Below are 20,641 nucleotides of genomic sequence, written 5' to 3'. Positions count from 1 at the left end.
AAAAAGTAGCCGGGCGAGGTGGCGGGCACCTGTAGTCCCAGCTACTTGGGAGGCTGAGGCAGGAGAATGGCGTAAACCTGGGAGGCGGAGCTTGCAGTGAGCAGAGATTCGGTCACTGCACTCCAGCCTGGGTGACAGAGCAAGACTCCATCCCAATTAAAAATATATATACATATATATATTATATATATATATATATATATACACACACACACACACACACTCACATATATATAGCTTTCCTACTTTGTCGTCATAAGCAGAATTTAGGGAAGAGCAAAGAGCAGAGGATGTTTTAAGGATTGCTCTCCTTAACACTGTTCTACACCAGCTCAGTAAAAAGACCATTTAAGTGTAGCTCAATTATTTTCTGACATTTGGAGAAGCATTTGCATACTAATGATCCAGGGTCCTGTTTGTTTTTCTCCCTACAGAGGACAAAGTGTGGACTATAGTGTCTCATGACTTGCAGATGCAGACGACTGTGGTCGCCTACAACCCAGAAAAATACTCAGTGACACAGCTTGTTTACAGCGCCTCCATGGACCAGATAAGTGCCATCACTGACAGCGCCGAGTACTGCGAGCAGTATGTCTCCTATTTCTGCAAGATGTCAAGGTTGTTGAACACTCCAGGTAGGCTGAGAATGGAACGTTACTTTTAATTACTATCTCAGCTGGTGCCTGGAATTACCTAAACAATCCAACAGGTGTGGTTCATTATCTTATAGTCCAGTCTTCAGTAGGAAGGAAGCTGTAAATAAGTAAAACAGAATCGTTTGGCATGGTGTCTGCGGAATGAAGCTAAGAAAGAGTGATTTTGAAGAAAAAGTAGTCTGTTGTTTTAAACTTATGGATTTTTAAATTTTATGTGCATATATGCTTCTAGTGCTTAATTATCAGTAGTGACTGTGGGACCAAGTTTATCAGAGCTCCTTGTGAACATTCAAGCAATTCCCTTTGAGAGTTTGTGGTGTCTTTAATGTAAAGATGAAAGCATTCTAAAAATTGTCTACGGTCAAATAGGATATAGAATAGTGATAGAATTTAGAGCTCTTTCTTCCCAGTGGTCGCTATACGGTACCTGTTTGTCTCAAGAAGTCTAGCCTGATTTTTTGTTTTCATGATGGCCAACTTTTAGCAATTTGCTAGTGTGTGTGTGAGTGTGCACATGCAAACACACATACGTGTGTGCAAGACTGTGTCGGGGTGTAGAGAATAGAGCGGTTCCAAAAGATATACTGGAAATAACTTTACTGCAACAAGTCCCATATGCTCTGGGAGTCTTGGCAGTAAATTCGAGATGTTGTCAGAAAACTGCATCTCTGTGTCTGTAGTAAAACACAGTGGAAATAAGTTAAAGAAACATGAGTTCATAATTTCCAACCTTACCACTTCCCAAGTATGTCACTTTGGGGGAGTTAATTGACCTCTTTTTAAAATTTTACCTTAATTGGCAGATAAAATTGTATATGTCTATCGTGTACCATATGTTTAGAAATATATATATATAGTGGAACGGCTAACTCTAACATATGCCTTGCCTCCTACATTTATTATTTTTTGTGAAGCAAACACTTAAAATCCATGCTTAGCAATTTTCAAGATACGATAAATACATTGCTATTAATCATAGTCACCATGTTGTACAATAGACCTCTTGACCTTAAGCCTCAGTTTCCAGTGTCTTTTTCTGTCAAGCAGAAATCATAATGCCTACTTCAGGGTGATTGGGAGAATTTCGTAAGGTAATATACTAAATACTTATAAGACTTGATACACTTAAGGACATGATAAGTAGCAAGTAGTATATTGATTTTTTAAAATCATGTTAAACAACTTTGTGCTATGTCAGAGACCAATGGGCTGTTGGATGCCCCAAAACAGTGATGAATTGAAAGCAATGTTGTACGGAGTAGTTTACAGAGAAGAGTTATAAGCAAACAGTGATAGGGCTCCAATGACTAAAGGGACACCATGGTTCTTAATCTCACGCAGAATTGGATAAAACGACATGGACATACGTGGAGTGGTTTTAAGGAGAGGAGCGTTTAACAGGCAAGAAAGAAGGAAGAAAAAAACACCTCCCCCGTACAGAGACAGAGAGAGGGAGGATTCCAATGAGAGAAAACCCGGTGTGTGGTGGTAAAGTGGCTGCTTATATGAGGAGGATGGAGGAGGTGGTACCTGATTTGCAGAGGGCTCAGGAAATTGGTTTGACCAGGCATGTTATTCACCTAGCCCAGGGGGAAAAACTGGCCCTCCCACCCTAGCCTTTTAATGTGCAAATGAAGGGCCCATGATGCTCTACCCACATGCAGATATGTGGGGGCGGCCATGTTGCCAGGTACTTGTGAGGGCAAGGAAGAAGAAGGCAGGAATCTCCATGTTTGGGTGGACCCCGTTTCTAATGGCTGGTATTTGCACATCAAAGCTTGCCAGGCTGACTCTAAGAGCCTGGGCTTTCCTGCTAAACAAGAAACATTTTTGGAGCTGCTTTAAAAGAAACAAAAACTTTCCAAGGACCCCTTTTCTCCTCTATCTGCCTAAAATAATTTCTTAATAATTTCTTAATAGCTCCTATAACAATAGTACACAATATTGTGAAAATGTGAGTGCTTCTATGTGGAAAGCCTTGTGCTAGAATTATAGACAGAGTATCCTCTAAGAAATAAGGTCAGAAAGGAAGTGTGGGAGTAGACTAGGAAGGAAAGGAAATGCTGTGCTGTGGAGTTGGGACTTCATCCTGAGGGCCAGTACTTCTCAGACTTTAGTTGGCATTACAGTATCTGGTGAGATAATAAAACCTGGTTTGCTGGGCCCCATTCCCTGAGTTTCTGATTCAGCAGGTCTCAGGTGGTGCTTGAGAATTTGCATTTATAGTGAGTGCTATGGACTGAATTATGTTCCCCCAGAATTCCTCTGTTAAAACCCTAACCACCAATGTGACTGTATTTGGAGATTTGGCTTTTAGTAAGTAATTAAGATTAAATGAGGTCATAATGGTGGGGTCCAATAGGATTGGTGGCCTCAGGAGAATAAACAGAAAGAAGTCTTTCTCTCTGTCATGTGAGGACAGCAAAAAGGCAGCACCTGTAAGCCAGGAAGAGAGCCCTCACCAGAAACAAAATCAGCCAGCACTTCCCAACCTCCAGAACTGTGAGAAAATAAATTTCTGTCATTGAAGCCACTCAATCTATGGTATTTTGTTATGGAAGCCTGAGCAGATGAATACAGTGGGGTCCCAAGTGATGCTGATATTGCTGGTCTAGAGATCGTGCTGAGAACCCGCACAACTCTTTTTTCTATTCACTTTCACTTCTCGTAGGGGTGTGTGTATGTGTGTTTGTGTGTGTGTTTTAACTGGATCTGGTTTCAGTGTTAGGAAAAGTCAAAGACTATATGTAGAAGACCAAGGGCAATAAGAGCCATTAATGAGCCTCATCAGCTTGTCTTCACTGTTTCAAGAGCGGATGCTCCTTACTGAAGCTCTTTTCACAGATTCCAGTTAATTAGTCTTCAGTCCTGGGGTGGGGTGGAAATGGGGCAAATTCCTGACCAGCGAAAGAACCTTGGTACTCTCAGCTTTATGTTCTTTATTTTCTTTCTTTCTTTTATTAAACTCCAAAGTCAGCTTTTACTTTTTGAATTTTGCTCTGGTAATTAAAAACACAGTATGGCTTCCAAATATGTTCGACTTACAGTTGAGGTACCAGGAGAATTAGACTAGAGGTGGGAAAAGAATTTACCTTTAGTGCTCCTGGTCTTGCAGTTCAGCTTCTTTCTTTCCCCGTCATTGACATTCCTTGTCTCATCCCCTCAACCACCATGAAGCCTCACACACATAACCACTCTCCTTTACAAAACATAAAATGTACAAAACATCAGGAAACATGGGATAAGCTTGTTATTACGCACTATGTTAGTTGCATTTTCTAATAATGAGATAAAGACATTTTTCTTTAATCTCCAGATACGCCTTTCATGAGAAAAACTGCTAAATTGAAATCAAGAGTAAACTTTTAATCTGAAGAGTAAATATACTATTTTCTTTGTATTTCCAGACATCCAGATACTGGGTTTCCTGTCATTTGTAGATTATTATTGTACATAATAAATTGTACTTTAAAAATCAGTTTCTCGTAAGTTTCTTGCCTGTTTGGACATCCTATATATATCCAATCTTTGATTCACAAGGATTTGTACTTAACAAAGATTTGCTGATTCAAATGAAGTGAATAATAGGTAGCTTTGCGTATTGCCTCATCCAACCTTGGGGCGGTTGTTTTAGGCAGGAGTGTGCATCAGAGTTTTTAGGTTGCTTGTCAAAGTGTGGATCGAATGGCCTTACTCCCAGGCTTTCATAGAGGTTGGTTGGGGCCCCAAGATATTTGCTTTTAGCAAACATCCATGGGTAATTCTGTGAACCACACATTGAGAAACACTGTCTTTAATTTATGGCATGAAGGTTTCTCATGTTGGAATTTAAGGTGTTAGTCCTCCATGTGGGAGAAGATTAAAGGGAATATTAGGGCTTGTCTGACCCACTGAAATAAAATGGCATACATAGTTACCTCCTTCAGCTAAAATAAATTGGCATAATACAATTTTTTAATCCTTTTGATATACCAGTCTCTAAATATTGTAAAGTGAATTTCAGCTTACCCTTCTGAGTCATTTTTTACAGTCCCAGTTTTCATTTTCTAGGCCTACTAATCTACAGAATAGCTGATGCAAGGAAAAGGAGTGGTTGAGACAGCAAGTTCCTTGTATTATTATATTTTGTATATGTCAAAACAAGAAAGAACACAATTTAATAAAAATCTTTAATTTGTTTTTTTAAAGGAGCTAATGTTTACTGTAATGTTTTTTTTTTTTTTCTTCCTCCTTCATGGTAACATTCAATTTTAAATATCCACTTACTTATTCTTAACTAAGACTGAATTATATTAGAACTTCTGTAGTAGTACTTGTGACATCTGTTCAAATACAAAGTATATTCATTATAGTCATCGCAATTAAAATGAATATCAAATGAGTTTGTAATAGCTTTGCACTTAAAATGTTATTTTTTATTTTAAGAGCTTTACCCTCAAGAGTTCATTTGGGGCTCTATAGTTTCTAATGATACTTATGATAAATAGTTGATATGCATATGGACCTCATTTTTATTTTGATAAATGTTTGTTTGTACCATACCATTAGCTAGCAAATGTAAAATTACCCATTATTAGTTTCTTACAATTTTTACAAGGATAGTAATACATGCCATGTAATGTGCTCTCTTTTATTACTGCAAAACTTAAAAACAGAAACAAATTAAAAATAATGATTTTGCCAATATTTATGGTCATGTCTATTTTCGCAATGTAACTATTACTTTAGTTGTCCTCAGCTTTACAAAAGACATAGAAATGGAAAATAAAAGTTATTTTATTTTATATAGAAAAGCCTGCCTAGAATGAGGCATACCAATTTGGGAATCGCCAAATTAGTCTACCCAAACATAGAAAAATAATTAATAGTCATCCAAATGGATGTCTGCATGGTTTATATTTATATCCCCAGATTTGTAAATGTAATAGCACCTGAACTTATGAAGGGCTAAATTAGTGAACAGTGAAATCTACTTCTGAAATAAGTACCATGAGAACTTGAATTTGGTCCGGTGTGGTGGCTCAGGCCTGTAATCTCACACTTTGGGAGGCCAAGGCAGGTGGATCAGTTGAGGTCAGGAGTTCAAGACCAGCCTAGCCAACATGGTGAAAACCCATCTCTACTAAATATACAAAAAAGTAGCTGGGTGTGGTGGCATGCACCTGTAATCCCAGCTACTTGAGAGGCCGATGCAGGAAAATCACTTGAACTCGGGAGGCAGAGGTTGCAGTGAGCTGGTGTCATGCCACTGCACTCCAACCTGGGCAATAGAGTGAGACTCTGTCGCAAAACAAACAAAACAAATCTTCAATTAGATAAATCAAGCACTGAGGGAGTTCCATTAGATCTTACTTGCGTAGTCTTAGTCAACAATACTAATACTTTTACATAACCAAAATGTTTCTCTATGTTTGGACAAGACCTATTATGCTGCCACTAAAATGTTTATTTGTGTATCTTATATATATATTGTAGTCATATATTTATTTTACAAATCATATTATACTTTCTAATTAAGAATTTTTTTGCTGAAGTATTGATTCCCTACATACATAAAGATGTATTTAATTGTAGAGTTATAAAGTTATCTCTCCTATTTTCTGGCTATATTTAGCACTGCTTTGTTAGTTTCCAGTGTTTTTCTTCTTTTAATTTCTCAGTGTTGTCTAGTTCTCAGAAATGATACTTTTTACTGCTTCCTTTGTTGAAAGAAGCAATATAGATTATATATACTTTTGGATAGTTTACTATTAGATTTTGTATCTATTGAAATTGAATTATGCTTACAATTTTTGCCTATAAAGTAAGCTGTATAAAATTCAGTATACTTGATGATACTAAACTGTGATTTAGTGGCTTTGAAAAGACATGAAAACATGACTCTGGCTTTGTAACATATAATCTATTTTTAGCAAAAAATTCTAAACTTTGGTGCAGTTATCAAGCAAATGAATTTCAAGTTATGCTGTGCATTATAAGAAGGTGCAGCATTTAACTCTTAAGACAACATAGATAAATCACTCAACTCCAATAAAAGATTTTTCAGTAAATAAAATTTATTGTGACAAATCAGTATATTAATCAAAAGATTATTTACTTAATTATTATACCCAATCATTGTATTAAGATGGGGTGATATAATTAAATGAGACAAGCAAGGAGGATACTAATAACTAAAGGGTAAAATTAGAAAATTATATCTAGTAATGTTTCATGCCCAGACAACTAGCATCTGCGTGATGGGCACTGTAATTGAAGGGGATAGAGGGATTGCAGGGAGAAGAGTAAGCAACTATTTCAACAATATGGGTAGGAGTTGATGAGGACCTCAACTGGAATAATGAATAGGAGAATAAGTCAACAATTTTTTTTTAGTTTTGCCTGTGTATCAAGAAGTGTGACATATAAGCTGATATGGGAAAGATTCAAATGAATTAACTAAGAAAAAAATTAGAGAAGGATTCTGGGTTAGCGATGTCAGTATATTCAATGATTCAGAGATGGAGATCAAGAGACGCTAATTTGAAGGAAGTGAGAGGGGTCAGAATGGCTGGAGTAGGGAACTTGAAGGCAGGAGAGGCAGAACAAAGGAAACTGGAAATTAATTCAGAGTCTCTGCATAATGTTGAGGATTTTATTTGAATGGCAAACAGAATGGTTTCAAGTAGGGAAGTTCTGGCTGTTCCATGGAGACTGGAGTGGAGGAAGCAGAGGTGGTATGGAGAGTCCATTGGCACCATGTCACCAGAGTGCACATGGACCGCATGTCTGGGAGGCCCACTGGGACTTGAGAGAAAGTTTGTTGTTGTTGTTAAGTTTAGATGGTGGAATCAACAGGAGTTGTGATTACTTATATATACAGGAGGAAGAAAATTCAAGGGTGACTCAAGTTTCTGACTTGAAAAACTGGCCAACAGTTCTAAGACTTATGTTGTTTATTAAGAAAAATCTGGAGAGTTGATGGTCTCTTCACATTAACATGCAAAGTGATGGCACTAGGAATACAGGTTTTTATGTGGTCTGTGATGGCTGATGGCATAGTGTAAAATCCTTTTAACTGACATCAAAAAATTAATGAGTTACATTTTTTCTTCCCTGAAATTTTCTTAAACATACTCTACAACTAAAATAAAATGAAAGAACTAAGCGTATCATCAGAATCCTAATGTTTTCCATTCTTGTATTTATATTGAAAGATCAGAAAATATATAGTCAAGACTGACCAATCTTAATTATGTAACAATTATTTTTTGTTTCCCTCATGCAAAGCATTCTGTATTGCTTCAGCTCCCTGGGCTACCATGGTTTCACAGCACCTGCATGATGACTAAAGCAAGGGAGGAGCAGGCTGCAAACTTAAGCGCAGACAATTAAATACTCCTGCAAGGAAGTAACACATTATGTGTGCACATTTTGTGGACCAAAGCAAGTCACATGTTTTGCTGGGCCTAACTTTAGAGGAAGACGAAGTACAATCTTCCCATGTACTCAGGAGCAAAGATCAAGTGGACTTCTTGAATAGTTGTAATGCCTTCTTAAGATGACTCAGAGAGGTAACAGGAGGAGAAAGAAAAGAACACAGAAGAAAAGAAAAATACTGATTTTGTTTATTTATTTGTGGATGGAATGTTATGTTCATTTTTTTTTTTTTTTTTTTTTTTTGAGACAGAGTCTCTGTCACCAGGCCGGAGTACAGTGGCATGATCTCGGCTCACTGCAACCTCCGCCTCCCGGGTTCAAGTGATTCTCCTGCCTCAGCCTCCCAAGTAGCTGGAACTTAAAGGCACATGCCACCACGCCTAGATAATTTTTTTTTTTTTTTTGTATTTTAGTAGAGACAGGGTTTCACCATATTGCCCAGGCTGGTCTCGAACTCCTGAGCTAAGGCATTCTGCCCACCTTGGCCTCCCAAAGTGCTAGGATTACAAGTGTGAGCCACCGCGCCCAGCCAGTTCACTTTTTTTTTTTTCAACAAGGGTCAGAGACAAAGAGAGATTCCACCCAAAGGCTAATTTNTTTTTTTTTTTTTTTGTATTTTAGTAGAGACAGGGTTTCACCATATTGCCCAGGCTGGTCTCGAACTCCTGAGCTAAGGCATTCTGCCCACCTTGGCCTCCCAAAGTGCTAGGATTACAAGTGTGAGCCACCGCGCCCAGCCAGTTCACTTTTTTTTTTTCAACAAGGGTCAGAGACAAAGAGAGATTCCACCCAAAGGCTAATTTCAATGTAAGAGGACACCCTTCTTTAACAGATTAACTGGTAAGCAAAAAACTAAAAAATAAAAATATTGATACTATAATTATTTGCTTCCCTATGAAACCTTCTACAATTCTTACTGACAGTGATCACCATTTTTTTCTGAATTCCTGTTTCACTTAGGGTCTAACCTCTGTCACTTAGCAGTTGATTATGGGCTATTCCTGGCTCTTCTTACTCTTCATTATTTTCTGGTGTTTTAATGTTCTCTTTCTTACAACAATGCAAGGTCTTTGAGGACAGGGGCCATATCTTAGTACCTTCCATCATGCCCAGCTTCTAGACATCTACCTAGGTAGTGAATAAATTAGAAAAACACTAATTTGAAAAGGGGTCTAAAGAAGAGGATGCAGCTAGCTAAAAGAACTGAAAAGTTATTAAACAGTAGGAAGAAAGAATCAGATTAGGAAAGCCTTATAATTGGGAAGCTAAGGGAGATGGGTATTCAACAACAAACAAGCAAGTAAAAGATAAGCAAAAACAAGAAAATTGGGATGCAATCAATCGTGAGACATCCTAGAGAGAGGAAGCCATCCCCTGTCATTATCTGTTGGGAGGCTGCTGGAGTTTCATGTCAGTGGAGTTTGGTGGGTTGAATCACCAAAGACTGCATGGGGAAAAGAAAGAATAGGGGAAAGTTTTCAAAAAGTTGATGGTAAAAGGATGGCTACATGTGGAAAAGCTACTTAATCAGATGACAAAGCAAGAGTAGGGGTTTAGAAATGTTTGATATTTTTAGGGACGAGGGAGTTGTAATAAATCTATAAACTGAGAAGGAGACATTGGAGAGGTTCAGATTAAAGACGTAAGACAGAAAAGAAATACAGATCCCAGGAGAGAAAGAAGAGTGTAGAATTTGCTTTGTTAAAGAACAAGAACACCTGTTTCAAGAAGGGAGCTAAAGAGAAGGGCAGAAGTTCTCATTAAATATCTTGAACAATGCCATTGTAGACATTTATCTCATTTAACTCTCAAAGTTATGCCAAGTAGATTTTATTATCTCTGTTTTACAAAACAGGACTCAGAGGAATAAACTTACTGAAGACCACCATATTAGTCCATTTGCATGCTGCCGATAAAGACATACCTAAGACTGGGCAATTTACAAAAGAAAGAGGTTTAATGGACTCACAGTTCCACATGGCTGAGGAGGCCTCACAATCATGGTGGAAGGTGAAAGGCATGTCTCACGTGACAGCAGACAAGAGAAGAGAGTATCCTCAGGGAAACTCCCCTTTATAAAACCATCATCTTGTGAGACTTATTCTCATGAGAGTAGCATGGGAAGGACCTGCCCCCATGATTCAATTACCTCCCACTCGGTCCCTCCCACAACATGTGGGAATTGTGGGAGCTACAATTCAAGATAAGATTTGGGTGCAGACACAGCCAAACCATATCAGCCATCATAGCTGGAAGTGGAAAACCTGAGATTCAAATATATATCTATCCTGTTAAAAACCTTTCTGGCACACTTAAGAAAGTGTGACCATAGAGAAGTCAATGTTTGGCCACCAAAATGAGTATAGAACTAATCCCAGCAGGAATTGTACCCACCCCCATCTTTTCAACCACTCTGAAAGAATGTTTTCCCTTGTCATTTTCTTTTTTTTTTTTTTTGTGCACGATTAGAAATGCTATATACCAGGTGACCTTTGGTCAGTTCCAATATTTCTGATTAATAAATTAATCTTAAGGTAAAATTTATTAAGGGTAGCTTGAGTTGTACTAAAAGGGTACTACTAGTGCCTTTCAAGTGGTAGACTTGAAATTTGAGGTGAGACTTTGATTGTGTGTGTACCTGTGTTTGTAGCTTAGACTTTAAAATAACAAATATAAGGATGAAATGGAAACTGTGAAGTTATCCAGTCACTCTGTAGAGCTTGTAAATCTGTCGTCTCATGTCTTTCTAGTTAAGGTAGACTCTAACCTTTTGATTTTGAAAAGCCATGTTTAAATAAGTACTTATTCTTGCTTACAATAATTATAAAGAAAAGTGAAAATGCAAAGCCTGCATGAGAATTATGGATTTTATGTTTGTTTCTCCTTGTAGTCATCCGGCCATATGTTTTCTGAAGTTTTCAGACAGGATAGCACACTGCTGTTAATCTTTTTTAAACAAAGATTATATATTAAAATGAGAGCAACTTAAAAATTACACCAAAGCTGAATTTTCTTTGAAGATGATCGCATCTTAATGAATGGATTTGTCCTAATTTATGAGAAGTATGAGTTTATAGAGTTGCATTTAAACTAGTTAAACTTCAATATATTAAAAGGCCATAAAGCCAAGTTTTTCAAATTTGCATTTTAGTTTATTGTATTATAAAAGATTGTAAAAATGAAAAACCAGCTATTATCCAATTCTAAAAATTAAAAAAATTAGTTTGGACTGTTTTTCAAAATTCCATACTACTTACTCTGCCATTCTGAATTTTCAGAAAAGGAAAACATAAAGTCCCTTCTAAAAAGATTGGATAGAGTAAAACAACATGTACTTTAAACTTTGAAATGATAAATAAATAACAAAATTTAAGGAAGAAATTTTTCTTTTTTTTTTTTTTTTTTTTTTTTTTTTTTGAGACGGGAGTCTTCGCTCTGTCGCCCAGGCTGGAGGCAGTGGCCGGATTTCAGCTCACTGCAAGCTCCGCCCCCGGGCTTCACGCCATTCTCCTGCCTCTCAGCCTCCAAGTAGCTGGGTACTACAGGGCGCCCGCCACCTCACCCGGCTAGTTTTGTATTTTTTAGTAGAGACGGGGTTTCACTTCTTTAGCCAGGATGGTCTTGACCCGACTTTGTGACCGCCCGTCTCGGCGCTCCCAAGAGTGCTGGGATTACAGGCCTTGAGCCACCGCGCCCGGCCAAGAAGAAAATTTTTTAAGAGTACAACAATTTTATTATTAATCTTTATGAATATACCGCTTAGTTTGCTTCCATCTGTAATCTTTCAAAAAGTCAGAAGCAAAACTGGAATGAGTTTAATGTGATAGTCTTCTACTGACATTTAATCATTACTTTTTTCTAGTCATATATTTTCCTTAAAATTATCCACTTTTAATTACTCATAAAATGAAAGATAAAACTAATCTCATCACCTAATAAACTTAATCATAAATTATTTTTGAAAACACCTCCCCTAAACAAGCTACTGAAAAAAAAGCATCAGAGTTTGACTATAAACTTCTCTTGGAAATACCTAAAGTATTGTTAAGATATTGCTCAGTTATTCATTCTGCAAACATTTATTGACTATAAAATATTTAGTTAGGTGCTATGAGAATATAATGAGGGTAAAAATAATACAGTTGACTCTTCAACAACACAGGTTTAAACTGTGAGGGTCTGCTTACATGTGGATTTCTTCTGTCTCTACCACCTCTGAGACAGCAAGACCAACCCCTCCTCTTTCTCCTCCTCCTCAGCCTACTCAACATGAAGATACGAGGATGAAGACTTTTATAATGACCCACTTATGCTTCATGATAAATAAATGTATGTTCTTTTCCTTTCAATTTTCTTAATAACATTTTCTTTTCTCTAGCTTACTTTATTCTAAGTATACAGTATATAATATATATAATATATAAAGTGTATGTTAATTGACTGTTTATGTTATCTGTAAGGTTTCCAGTCAACAGTAGGCTATTGGTAGTTAAGTTTTGGGGAGTCAAAGTTGTAGGTCAATTTTTACTGCACAGGGGGTTGGTGCCCCAACCCCTGAGTTGTTTACTGTACTTTAAAATAGCATTTGCCTTGAGATATAGAGTGAAACTTTTTTCATAATGACAATAAAATAATTTTGTATAAGACTCTTACAAACACTGAAAAAATCTTGCTAGTATGTCCATCATGGATAAAAGACTGAATAAATTTAGAATTCATAATGACTTCCAAACATTTTGATATGTGTATTTTGCATTAGGTAATTCTGCCTCCTCTCTTTGAAGAGGTTATATTTGAAGGAAAGATCAGGAAGGCTTAGGAATGGGAGAAAATATGGTCTCAGAGTACTATTAGCCGGGATATCAGTTCAGGTTCAACCAGAGAAACAGAACAAGTAGAAGATAGATTTAGAGATTTATTGCAAGGAATTGGGTTATGCAACAGTGGGGCCTGGCAAGGCAAGTCCAAAGCTGGGTCACACTGTCAGGAAAGAGGAAAGAAAGGCTGGGACTTCCGACACAAACTGAAGCTGAGGTCCACAGGAGGTACTCCTTCTTTAAGGAAGTCTCAGCTCTATTCTCAAGGACTTTCAACTGATTGAATCAGCCCCATCCAGATGATCTAGAATAAACACTTTCATGTAAACTGTAATTACATTTACAAAATGCCTACGTAGCAACACCTGGAAGAATGTTTGTTTGAATAACTGGACCCCGTAGCTAAGTTGACAGATAAAACTGACCATCACAGTCAACAAAGATAACTTTTATAAAATGAACTACTGATAGATGCATTTCTAGAATAGTAATGACTTATTCCCTCATTTGTATCACATATGCCTCTCTGGGTCAACACAGACAGGTGACATAACATAGACATAACAGGTGAGATCCACCTGTTAGAGGTATGGAGGGATCTTCCATTCTCCTATCTTTTCATTTCTAATGATGGTACACTTTGGTTGAGTGTCAAATTGCCAAATAAAGTTAAAACAATGGCAATTGGAAGGAATCAAGTAGATCAACTCAGGGAGATAAGTCAAAAGACAAAGACTCCTTTTCTCTGTGTTGTTTCAAAAAAGTTGGAGATGGCTTCATTCCACATTTTGATGAATATGGCGTGTGTCCATTAACTCCTCATTCTCTGAGAGTTCTGTCTAAACAGAAGCATCTCCATTGAGTCAAATACAAACATCCTCTTTCTACAACCTTCAGAAAGCCGCAGTGCAGCCCTATCTGGCCATCAACATTCCTCTGCAATGTTTGTTTTCTAACTCTTACAATTGAATCAAGATCCACTACCATGCAACATAAACATAATGTTAAAGATGCTCAGAGAAATACGGTTGAAGAAACTCATCCTCACAGAAGTTCCTCTGAATAAAATAATCCATAAGTTTTATTTCAGAGACCTTATCTTTCCCGAGCTATTATTTTCTCACCAATGAATGATAAGACTTCTCTGAAATACTAGTCACACTGATGGAAGTTGGATTCTATTACCTATTGTGTTTGCTTACAATTTACCAATACCAGTGGCTGGGTAAATAGTTTTTATAGGACAATGAATAATGTTGCAGAGTGTTAGCTGACTAGGAATGCCACAGCCATTATGACCTTCACCCCATATCTTAAATCTCTATAAAAACATGTTCAGGTTTTTTTTCTCTCTTAGTACTGTACCTGAAATTCAGGCTTAAAAATATATTGTCATCTATATATCTAGATAACTAATGCTTAATAATTATCTCCAAATTAGATCATGATATAAACGAAGGGAGAGGAAATAGCATTAGTATTTATTAAAGGCTCACCTGGACATTTTATATATATTGGCTCATTCCATCCCAAATCTCTGTGAGTTGTATGTCAGAATTTCCATTTTATATCTGAGGAAACATAACTTTAGAAGAGTTAATTAACCCAAGGAAAAACAGTAAATACCATGCTGACAGTCCAAACCAGATTAAAATCTAGGTTTATGTGCCTGTAGACTCTATATATTTTCTACCCCAAGAAGTTAGAAAGGAAGGAAGGGGGAAGAAAGGAAGGAGAAAGAAAGGAAGGGAGGAAAAGGAAGAAAGAAAGAGAATGAGGCAAACTAATAAGCTAATCAACTGGGGAATTTTTAATTTTTTCTATTGAAACATTAATATGTGCTTCCAGCATAGTTAAAAATGAAGACCCAAACAGTTTTGTTAAGCAATAGGCCAAAAGAGACATTTATAAGAACTGCACAAACTTCTTTCTGAAAATCCTACCTTTTATGTTTTTTCAATATCCACAATTGGTCTTGACAAGTATATTAAAAAATGTGGTTTATATGACAATTTGTTTGAAATGATATCGAAAACATTTGATGTGAAAGAAATGAAAAAAAAAAACATGCCTCTCTCTCTACAGAACATTTGACTTTCATGTTTTTAATATCAAGGTATTTCAAATAGAACATGTGAATTGTATATTGATGAAATAGAAAAAGGCTGCAAAAGGTTATCCCCTTCTTTTCAGACATAAGATATGGAAACGAAATGTTGATGTTTTCTTTCTTCCTTCTTCTTCTTCTTTTTTTGATCTTTTCAGAAGAAACTCTTATGTCTAAGCCTAACACAAGTGACACGTTCAGTGTTTCATTCTTACCTTATTAATTTGCTTTTGATAGATTTCTCCAAGATCCTGCTAAAATGAGAAAGATAGAAATCCCCAGCTTGGCAGAGTGGATGGGCAGCACCTGGGGGGATGAAGAGCAGGACACTGATACAGACATGAAATTCAACGATCAGAGATATAGGGACTTACTCCATTAGGGAAGGGACTTGCTTCCTGTCAAAAACAAACAAACAAATGAAATCACCCTCAGTTCGGTTTTGTAAGTAGGAGGGAGAACAGACTAGAGGAAGAGGCACTAGGGGAGGAACTATGCAGGGGAGCAGGAAGGAGGGCATTGGGTATGTCAGCAGAGGGGAAGGAGGTCCTGGGCAGGAAGGCAAGGCCCTGGGGAAGAGCAACAGTAACTAGAACCAACAGTCCACTCTGCACGTCTGTTCAGCCAGCCTGTTGGCTATATTTAGTATTTCATAAATTTTATAAACTCATGTTACTTTAGTTGGCCCAAATGTTAAAATCAATTAATCTTTCTCTTTAGAAGGCAGATATTTAAGCCTATCTAGAAACCAAACATATTTTATTTTGTTTTTATTTCAAAATCTCAAAATGGTAAGGTAATCAAGGCAGCAAAATTAAGAGGATCAACATTATGAGACATTCAAGTATACCAAAAGAAGCTTAATATGTAAACGAGGACACACAGAGACTTCTACTCTATTAATCACAGTTATAAATTTACATAAAGAAAACTGGGAGAACAATTTATAAGGTTCTAATGTAAATATAAGAAATCTTAATGAAATGGTATCAACCAAAGCAGAGAGAAAGTGTGGACCTCCTAAATGCTAGTTGTGCTACATAGGTTTCATAGATTTTCACAAATGACTTGCATTTTGGAATAACTAGACAAATGTTATCCAAACTAATAAAAGACAACCAAAAGGTAGATTCATATAGTAAAAAAATTATAATATACTTTTAGCGTTGGAATGTTCTAAAATAATTGTTTAAATATAGGTATTAGCAATATCTAAAAATGTATTCTAAACCTCATAATGAAGTTATAAGATAATCAATGGCAATGACTTGTCCCTTCCTTGTATCCCTGAGCAATTTCTTATTCTTTTTCCTTCCAATCTGGGAATAAACCACTTTCTTTGTTTAGCCATAAGAAACAACTCATCCATTAAAGTTTTATCATGAGATTGCAGCAAATTAATTACAGCTTCAGACTCCATTTCTAATTCTAATTCTTTTGTTATTTCTATTACATTTGCAGTGACTTGCTCCACTGAAGTTTTGAACCTCTCAAACTCACCCATGATGTTTGGAATTAACTTCTTTCAAACTCCTTTTATTGCTAATATGTTGATTTCCTCCCATGAATGTTTTTAATGGCTTCTAGGATGGTGAATCCTTACCAAGAGGTTTTCAATGTAGTTTACTCAGATCCATCAAAGATATCACTATCTCTGGCAGCTATAGTCTAGCAAAATATATTTTTCTTTCTTTCTTTCTTTCTTTCTTTCTTTCTTTCTTTCTTTCTTTCTTTCTTTCTTTCTTTCTTTCTTTCTTTCTTTTCTTTCTTTCTTTCTTTCTTTCTCTTTCTTTCTTTTTCTATCTTTCTTTTTTCTTTCTTCTCTCTTTCTCTCTTTCTCTCTCTCTTTCTCTCTCTCTTTCTCTCTTTCTCTCTTTCTTTCTTTCTTTTCTTTCCTTTTTTTGACTGAGTCTCACTGTCGCCCAGGCTGGAGGGCAGTGGCATGATCTTGGCTCACTGCTGCAACCTCCACCTCCCGGGACCAAGCAATTCTCCTGCCTCAACCTCCCGAATAGCTGGGAATACAGGTGCCCACCACCACACCCAGCTAATTTTTGTATTTTTAGTAGAGATGAGGTTTCACCATGTTGGCCGGGTTGATCTCGAACTCCTGATCTCAGGTGATCCACCCACCTGGGCCTCCCAAAGTGCTGGGATTACAGAAGTGAGCTGCCATGCCTGGCCTATATTTCATTTTCTTCTTCTTTTTCTTCTTCTTTTTTTTTTTTTTTTATAAGTCAGAGTGTCACTCTGTCACCCAGGCTGGAGTGCAGTGGTGCATTCTTGGCTTACTGCATCCTCCGCCTCCTGGGTTCAAGCAATTCTCCTGCCTAGCCTCCTGAGTAGCTAGGATTACAGGCACATGCCACCACGCTCAGCTAATGTTTGTATTTTTATTAGAGATGGGGTTTTGCCATGTTTGCCAGGCTGGTCTCAAACTCCTGACCTCAGGTGATCCACCCATCTTGACCTCACAAAGTGCTGGGATTGCAGGCGTGAGCCACTGCGCCCAGCCTATTTTTAAAATAATACAACTTGAAATTCAGAATTACTCCTTTGTCCACAGGCTGTAGAATTCAGGTTGTATTAGCAGGCATGAAAACAACATTAATCTTGTTCATCTCCATCAGGGCTCTTGCCTGACCAGGTGCATTGTCAATAAGCAGTAATATTTTGAAAGGAATATTTTTTTTTTTCTGGGCAGTAAGTCTCAATAGTGGGCTTAAAATATTCAGTAAACTTGTTAAAGCTGTAAACAGATGTGCTGTCCTCCAAGCTTTCCTGTTCTATTTCTAGAGCACAGGCAGTGTAGTCTTAGCAGAACTCTTAAGGATCCTAGGATTTTCAGAAAAGTAAATGAGCCCTGGCTGCTTCTTCAAGTAATCAGCTGCATTAGCTCCTAACAAGGAGCTGTCCTTTGAAAGTTTGAAGCCAGGCATTCACTTTTCCTCTTTAGCTGTGAATGTCCTAGATGGCATCCTCTTCCGATAGAAAGATGTTTCATCTAGATTGAAACTCTGTTGTTTAGTATAGCCACCTTTATCAGTTACCTCAGCTAGAACTTCTAGGTAACTTGCTGTAGTTTCTCCATCAGCATTTGCTCTTTCACCTTGCACTTTCACGTTACGAAGAAGGTTTCTTTCCTAAATCTCATGAACCAACCTCTGGTAGCTTCAAATTTTTCTTCTGCAGATTTCTCACCTTTCTGAGCCTTCATACAATTGAAGAGAGTTAGGGCCTTAGTTCTGGATTAGGCTATGGCTTAAGGGAATGTTGTGGCTCATTCTATGCAGACCACTAAAACTTTCTCCATATCAGCAAGAAAGCTGTTTCACTTTTCTATCTTTCATGTGTTCCCTGGAGCAGCACTTTTAATTTCCTTTGAGAACCTTTTCTTTGGATTCACAACTTTGCTAGCTGTTTGGTGCAGGAGGGTTAGCTTCCAGCCTATCTTGGCTTTTGACATGTCTTCCTCACTAAGCTTAATGATGTCTAGCTTTCGATTTAAATGGAGAGATGGGTGACTTTGAAACACTTAGAGGTCATCGTATGGTTATGAACTGGCCTAATTTCAACATTGTTTTGTCTCAAGGAATAAGAAGGCCTGAGGAGAAGGCAAAAGACGAGGGATCAGCTGGTCAGTAGAGCAGTCAGAGCTCACATAATTGTCAATTAAGTTTGTCATCTTCTATGGGCACAGTTAATGGCACTCCAAAACAATGACAATAGTAATGTCAAAGATCACTGATCGCAGATCACCATAACAGATGTAATAATAATGAAAAATTTAAACTATTGAAAGAATTACCAGAGTGTGACAGAGAGACACAAAGTGAGAGCACGCCATTGAAAAAACAAACAAACAACAAAATAAAACAATGCCAACAGACTTACTCGAAGCAGGGCTGCCACAAGCCTTCAGTTTATAATAAAGCATATGATCTGTGAATCACAATGAAGTGAGTATGCCTGTGTACATCTGAAGTCACCCAACCAAGGATGTATCAGTGCCTGTATCTCAGTGTGGGAACATAACATGATGTGTCTGTGTGTGTGGTTTAAATATATAAATGACACACACACATACTCGTGGTTTCAAAAAGAAACTACTCAAGCACAATTCTTCTACTCAAAGTGTCCCTAAAGTGAGACATTTAGCTCTGATGAACTTCTATCCTATGTGGGGCAGACTTCTTGAAAATAACAATACACAGAGCTTATTTGAAATGCAAACAAATCAGATTGCTTACATGCAATAGGTGTTTGCTATTAAATTTGAAAACAGCGTCTGTGGGGAGAATAATCAGGCTGTAGATAACTAAAAGTTGACTGTCAATCACTAAATTAACTACAAGTGAATCCAAGATTAAAAGTGACAGAGGCAGAAACAAATAAAAATGATGTGTAATGTCATACAGCTGAAACCAGAGTAATTTACCAAGAGCAGATACAAATTCAATGGGAGGGGTTGGCTTTGGTGAAATATGGGAGATAAAGATCTAAGGTAACATAGACTAAATGTAAATTTTAAAAAATGATCTGAAGTGAGAATGTTGTGGAAATATATAACCAATATTTTTAAGAACTGTTTTTTTTTCCATCAACTCAACATTGCTGGTATCCTGTTTCTAGTTTCAACTTAATATAGAAGCAATGCAATTCAGATAAGATATATAAAATATGTGCAGGCATGATTCAGAGGAATAGAAAAAAGAATGAATACTTTGAGGAAGAAAAATATAATTGGGGTTATATATGTAGGATAAAGGTCTATAAAACAAGCCCTTAAAATAATATTGAACTGCCTTGAAAATGTTATTTTAATGAGAAAGTAGATTAATGAAGACATTGGCCTTCACTTGTATTAGAAAGGATTTAGCAGAGATTTTATCTGAAGCAACTTCTTAGCATAGTGTAGATGAAATATTTGCCTGTGTATAGGGTTTAGAAGTTTCACTGAAAGGAAAAGATACTTGATTTGCTGCCTCAAATTCTAGTAGCTGAAATTATATGAGGTGAAGTTTCCAATGCTGTCTCTTAAGATAGCTGACATGACCTTAATGAGTTTTCTACAAACCCAAGTCAGATTCTTTTGGCAAAACTTGACTTATCCACAGACTCTAGTTCAATCACAAACATAATCAAAGTCTGTGAGATTGAAATCTATAATCAGAATGCCATTAAATTAACTTAAAACAAGAAGACTAACTGCTAAAGGGAGAGGAGGTTCTGGCCACCACACTGTGTGGGCAAGGTATATGGAGAGCCAAATTGTAAACTAGGATGCCAGTGTATTAATTTGTAATGAAAAAGTGTAATGCTAAGAGGATTGGACACTTCTGTTCTCTACCCCGCCAAATCTCTCCCTCAGGGCTACCAGATGGGAAGCCAAATTAAAATCAGATGCTTGCTTCTTAGGCTTGGAATCAGAACAAGAGGAGTAAATGATAGGATTGCGAGTTCAGGGTAAGAGGTCATCTTTGGACTGTGGAGCCCTTTCTCCTAGGCTGTCGTTGGCTATGCACAAACTTGATCTGGTTTACTGTCCTCTCCCCTCCAGCTTCCCACCAACCCTTTCTTTTTTCTATAGTTCTGTTAATGTATTCAATCAGGCTACAGTGGGGTCTCGCTGACCTGGGAGT

General features: G+C 37.2%; 1 protein-coding gene across 1 annotated transcript in view; it reads left to right on the top strand.

Moving 5' to 3' along the window:
- LOC108523542 (contactin-associated protein-like 2) overlaps positions 1–20,641 on the top strand; it is a 1,139,721-nt gene that overhangs the window by 872,873 nt on the left and 246,207 nt on the right. The window contains exon 12 of the mRNA XM_017864187.1: positions 435–635. Within this exon, the coding sequence (XP_017719676.1) occupies positions 435–635 (201 nt within the window). The remainder of the gene's footprint in view (positions 1–434; positions 636–20,641) is intronic.

The sequence above is a fragment of the Rhinopithecus bieti genome, unplaced genomic scaffold, assembly GCF_001698545.2.
Source record: "Rhinopithecus bieti isolate Rb0 unplaced genomic scaffold, ASM169854v2 scaffold_74573, whole genome shotgun sequence".
Lineage (NCBI taxonomy): Eukaryota > Metazoa > Chordata > Mammalia > Primates > Cercopithecidae > Rhinopithecus > Rhinopithecus bieti.
Note: the sequence above shows the minus strand (reverse complement) of the source record. Positions and strands in the feature narration are given on the sequence as shown.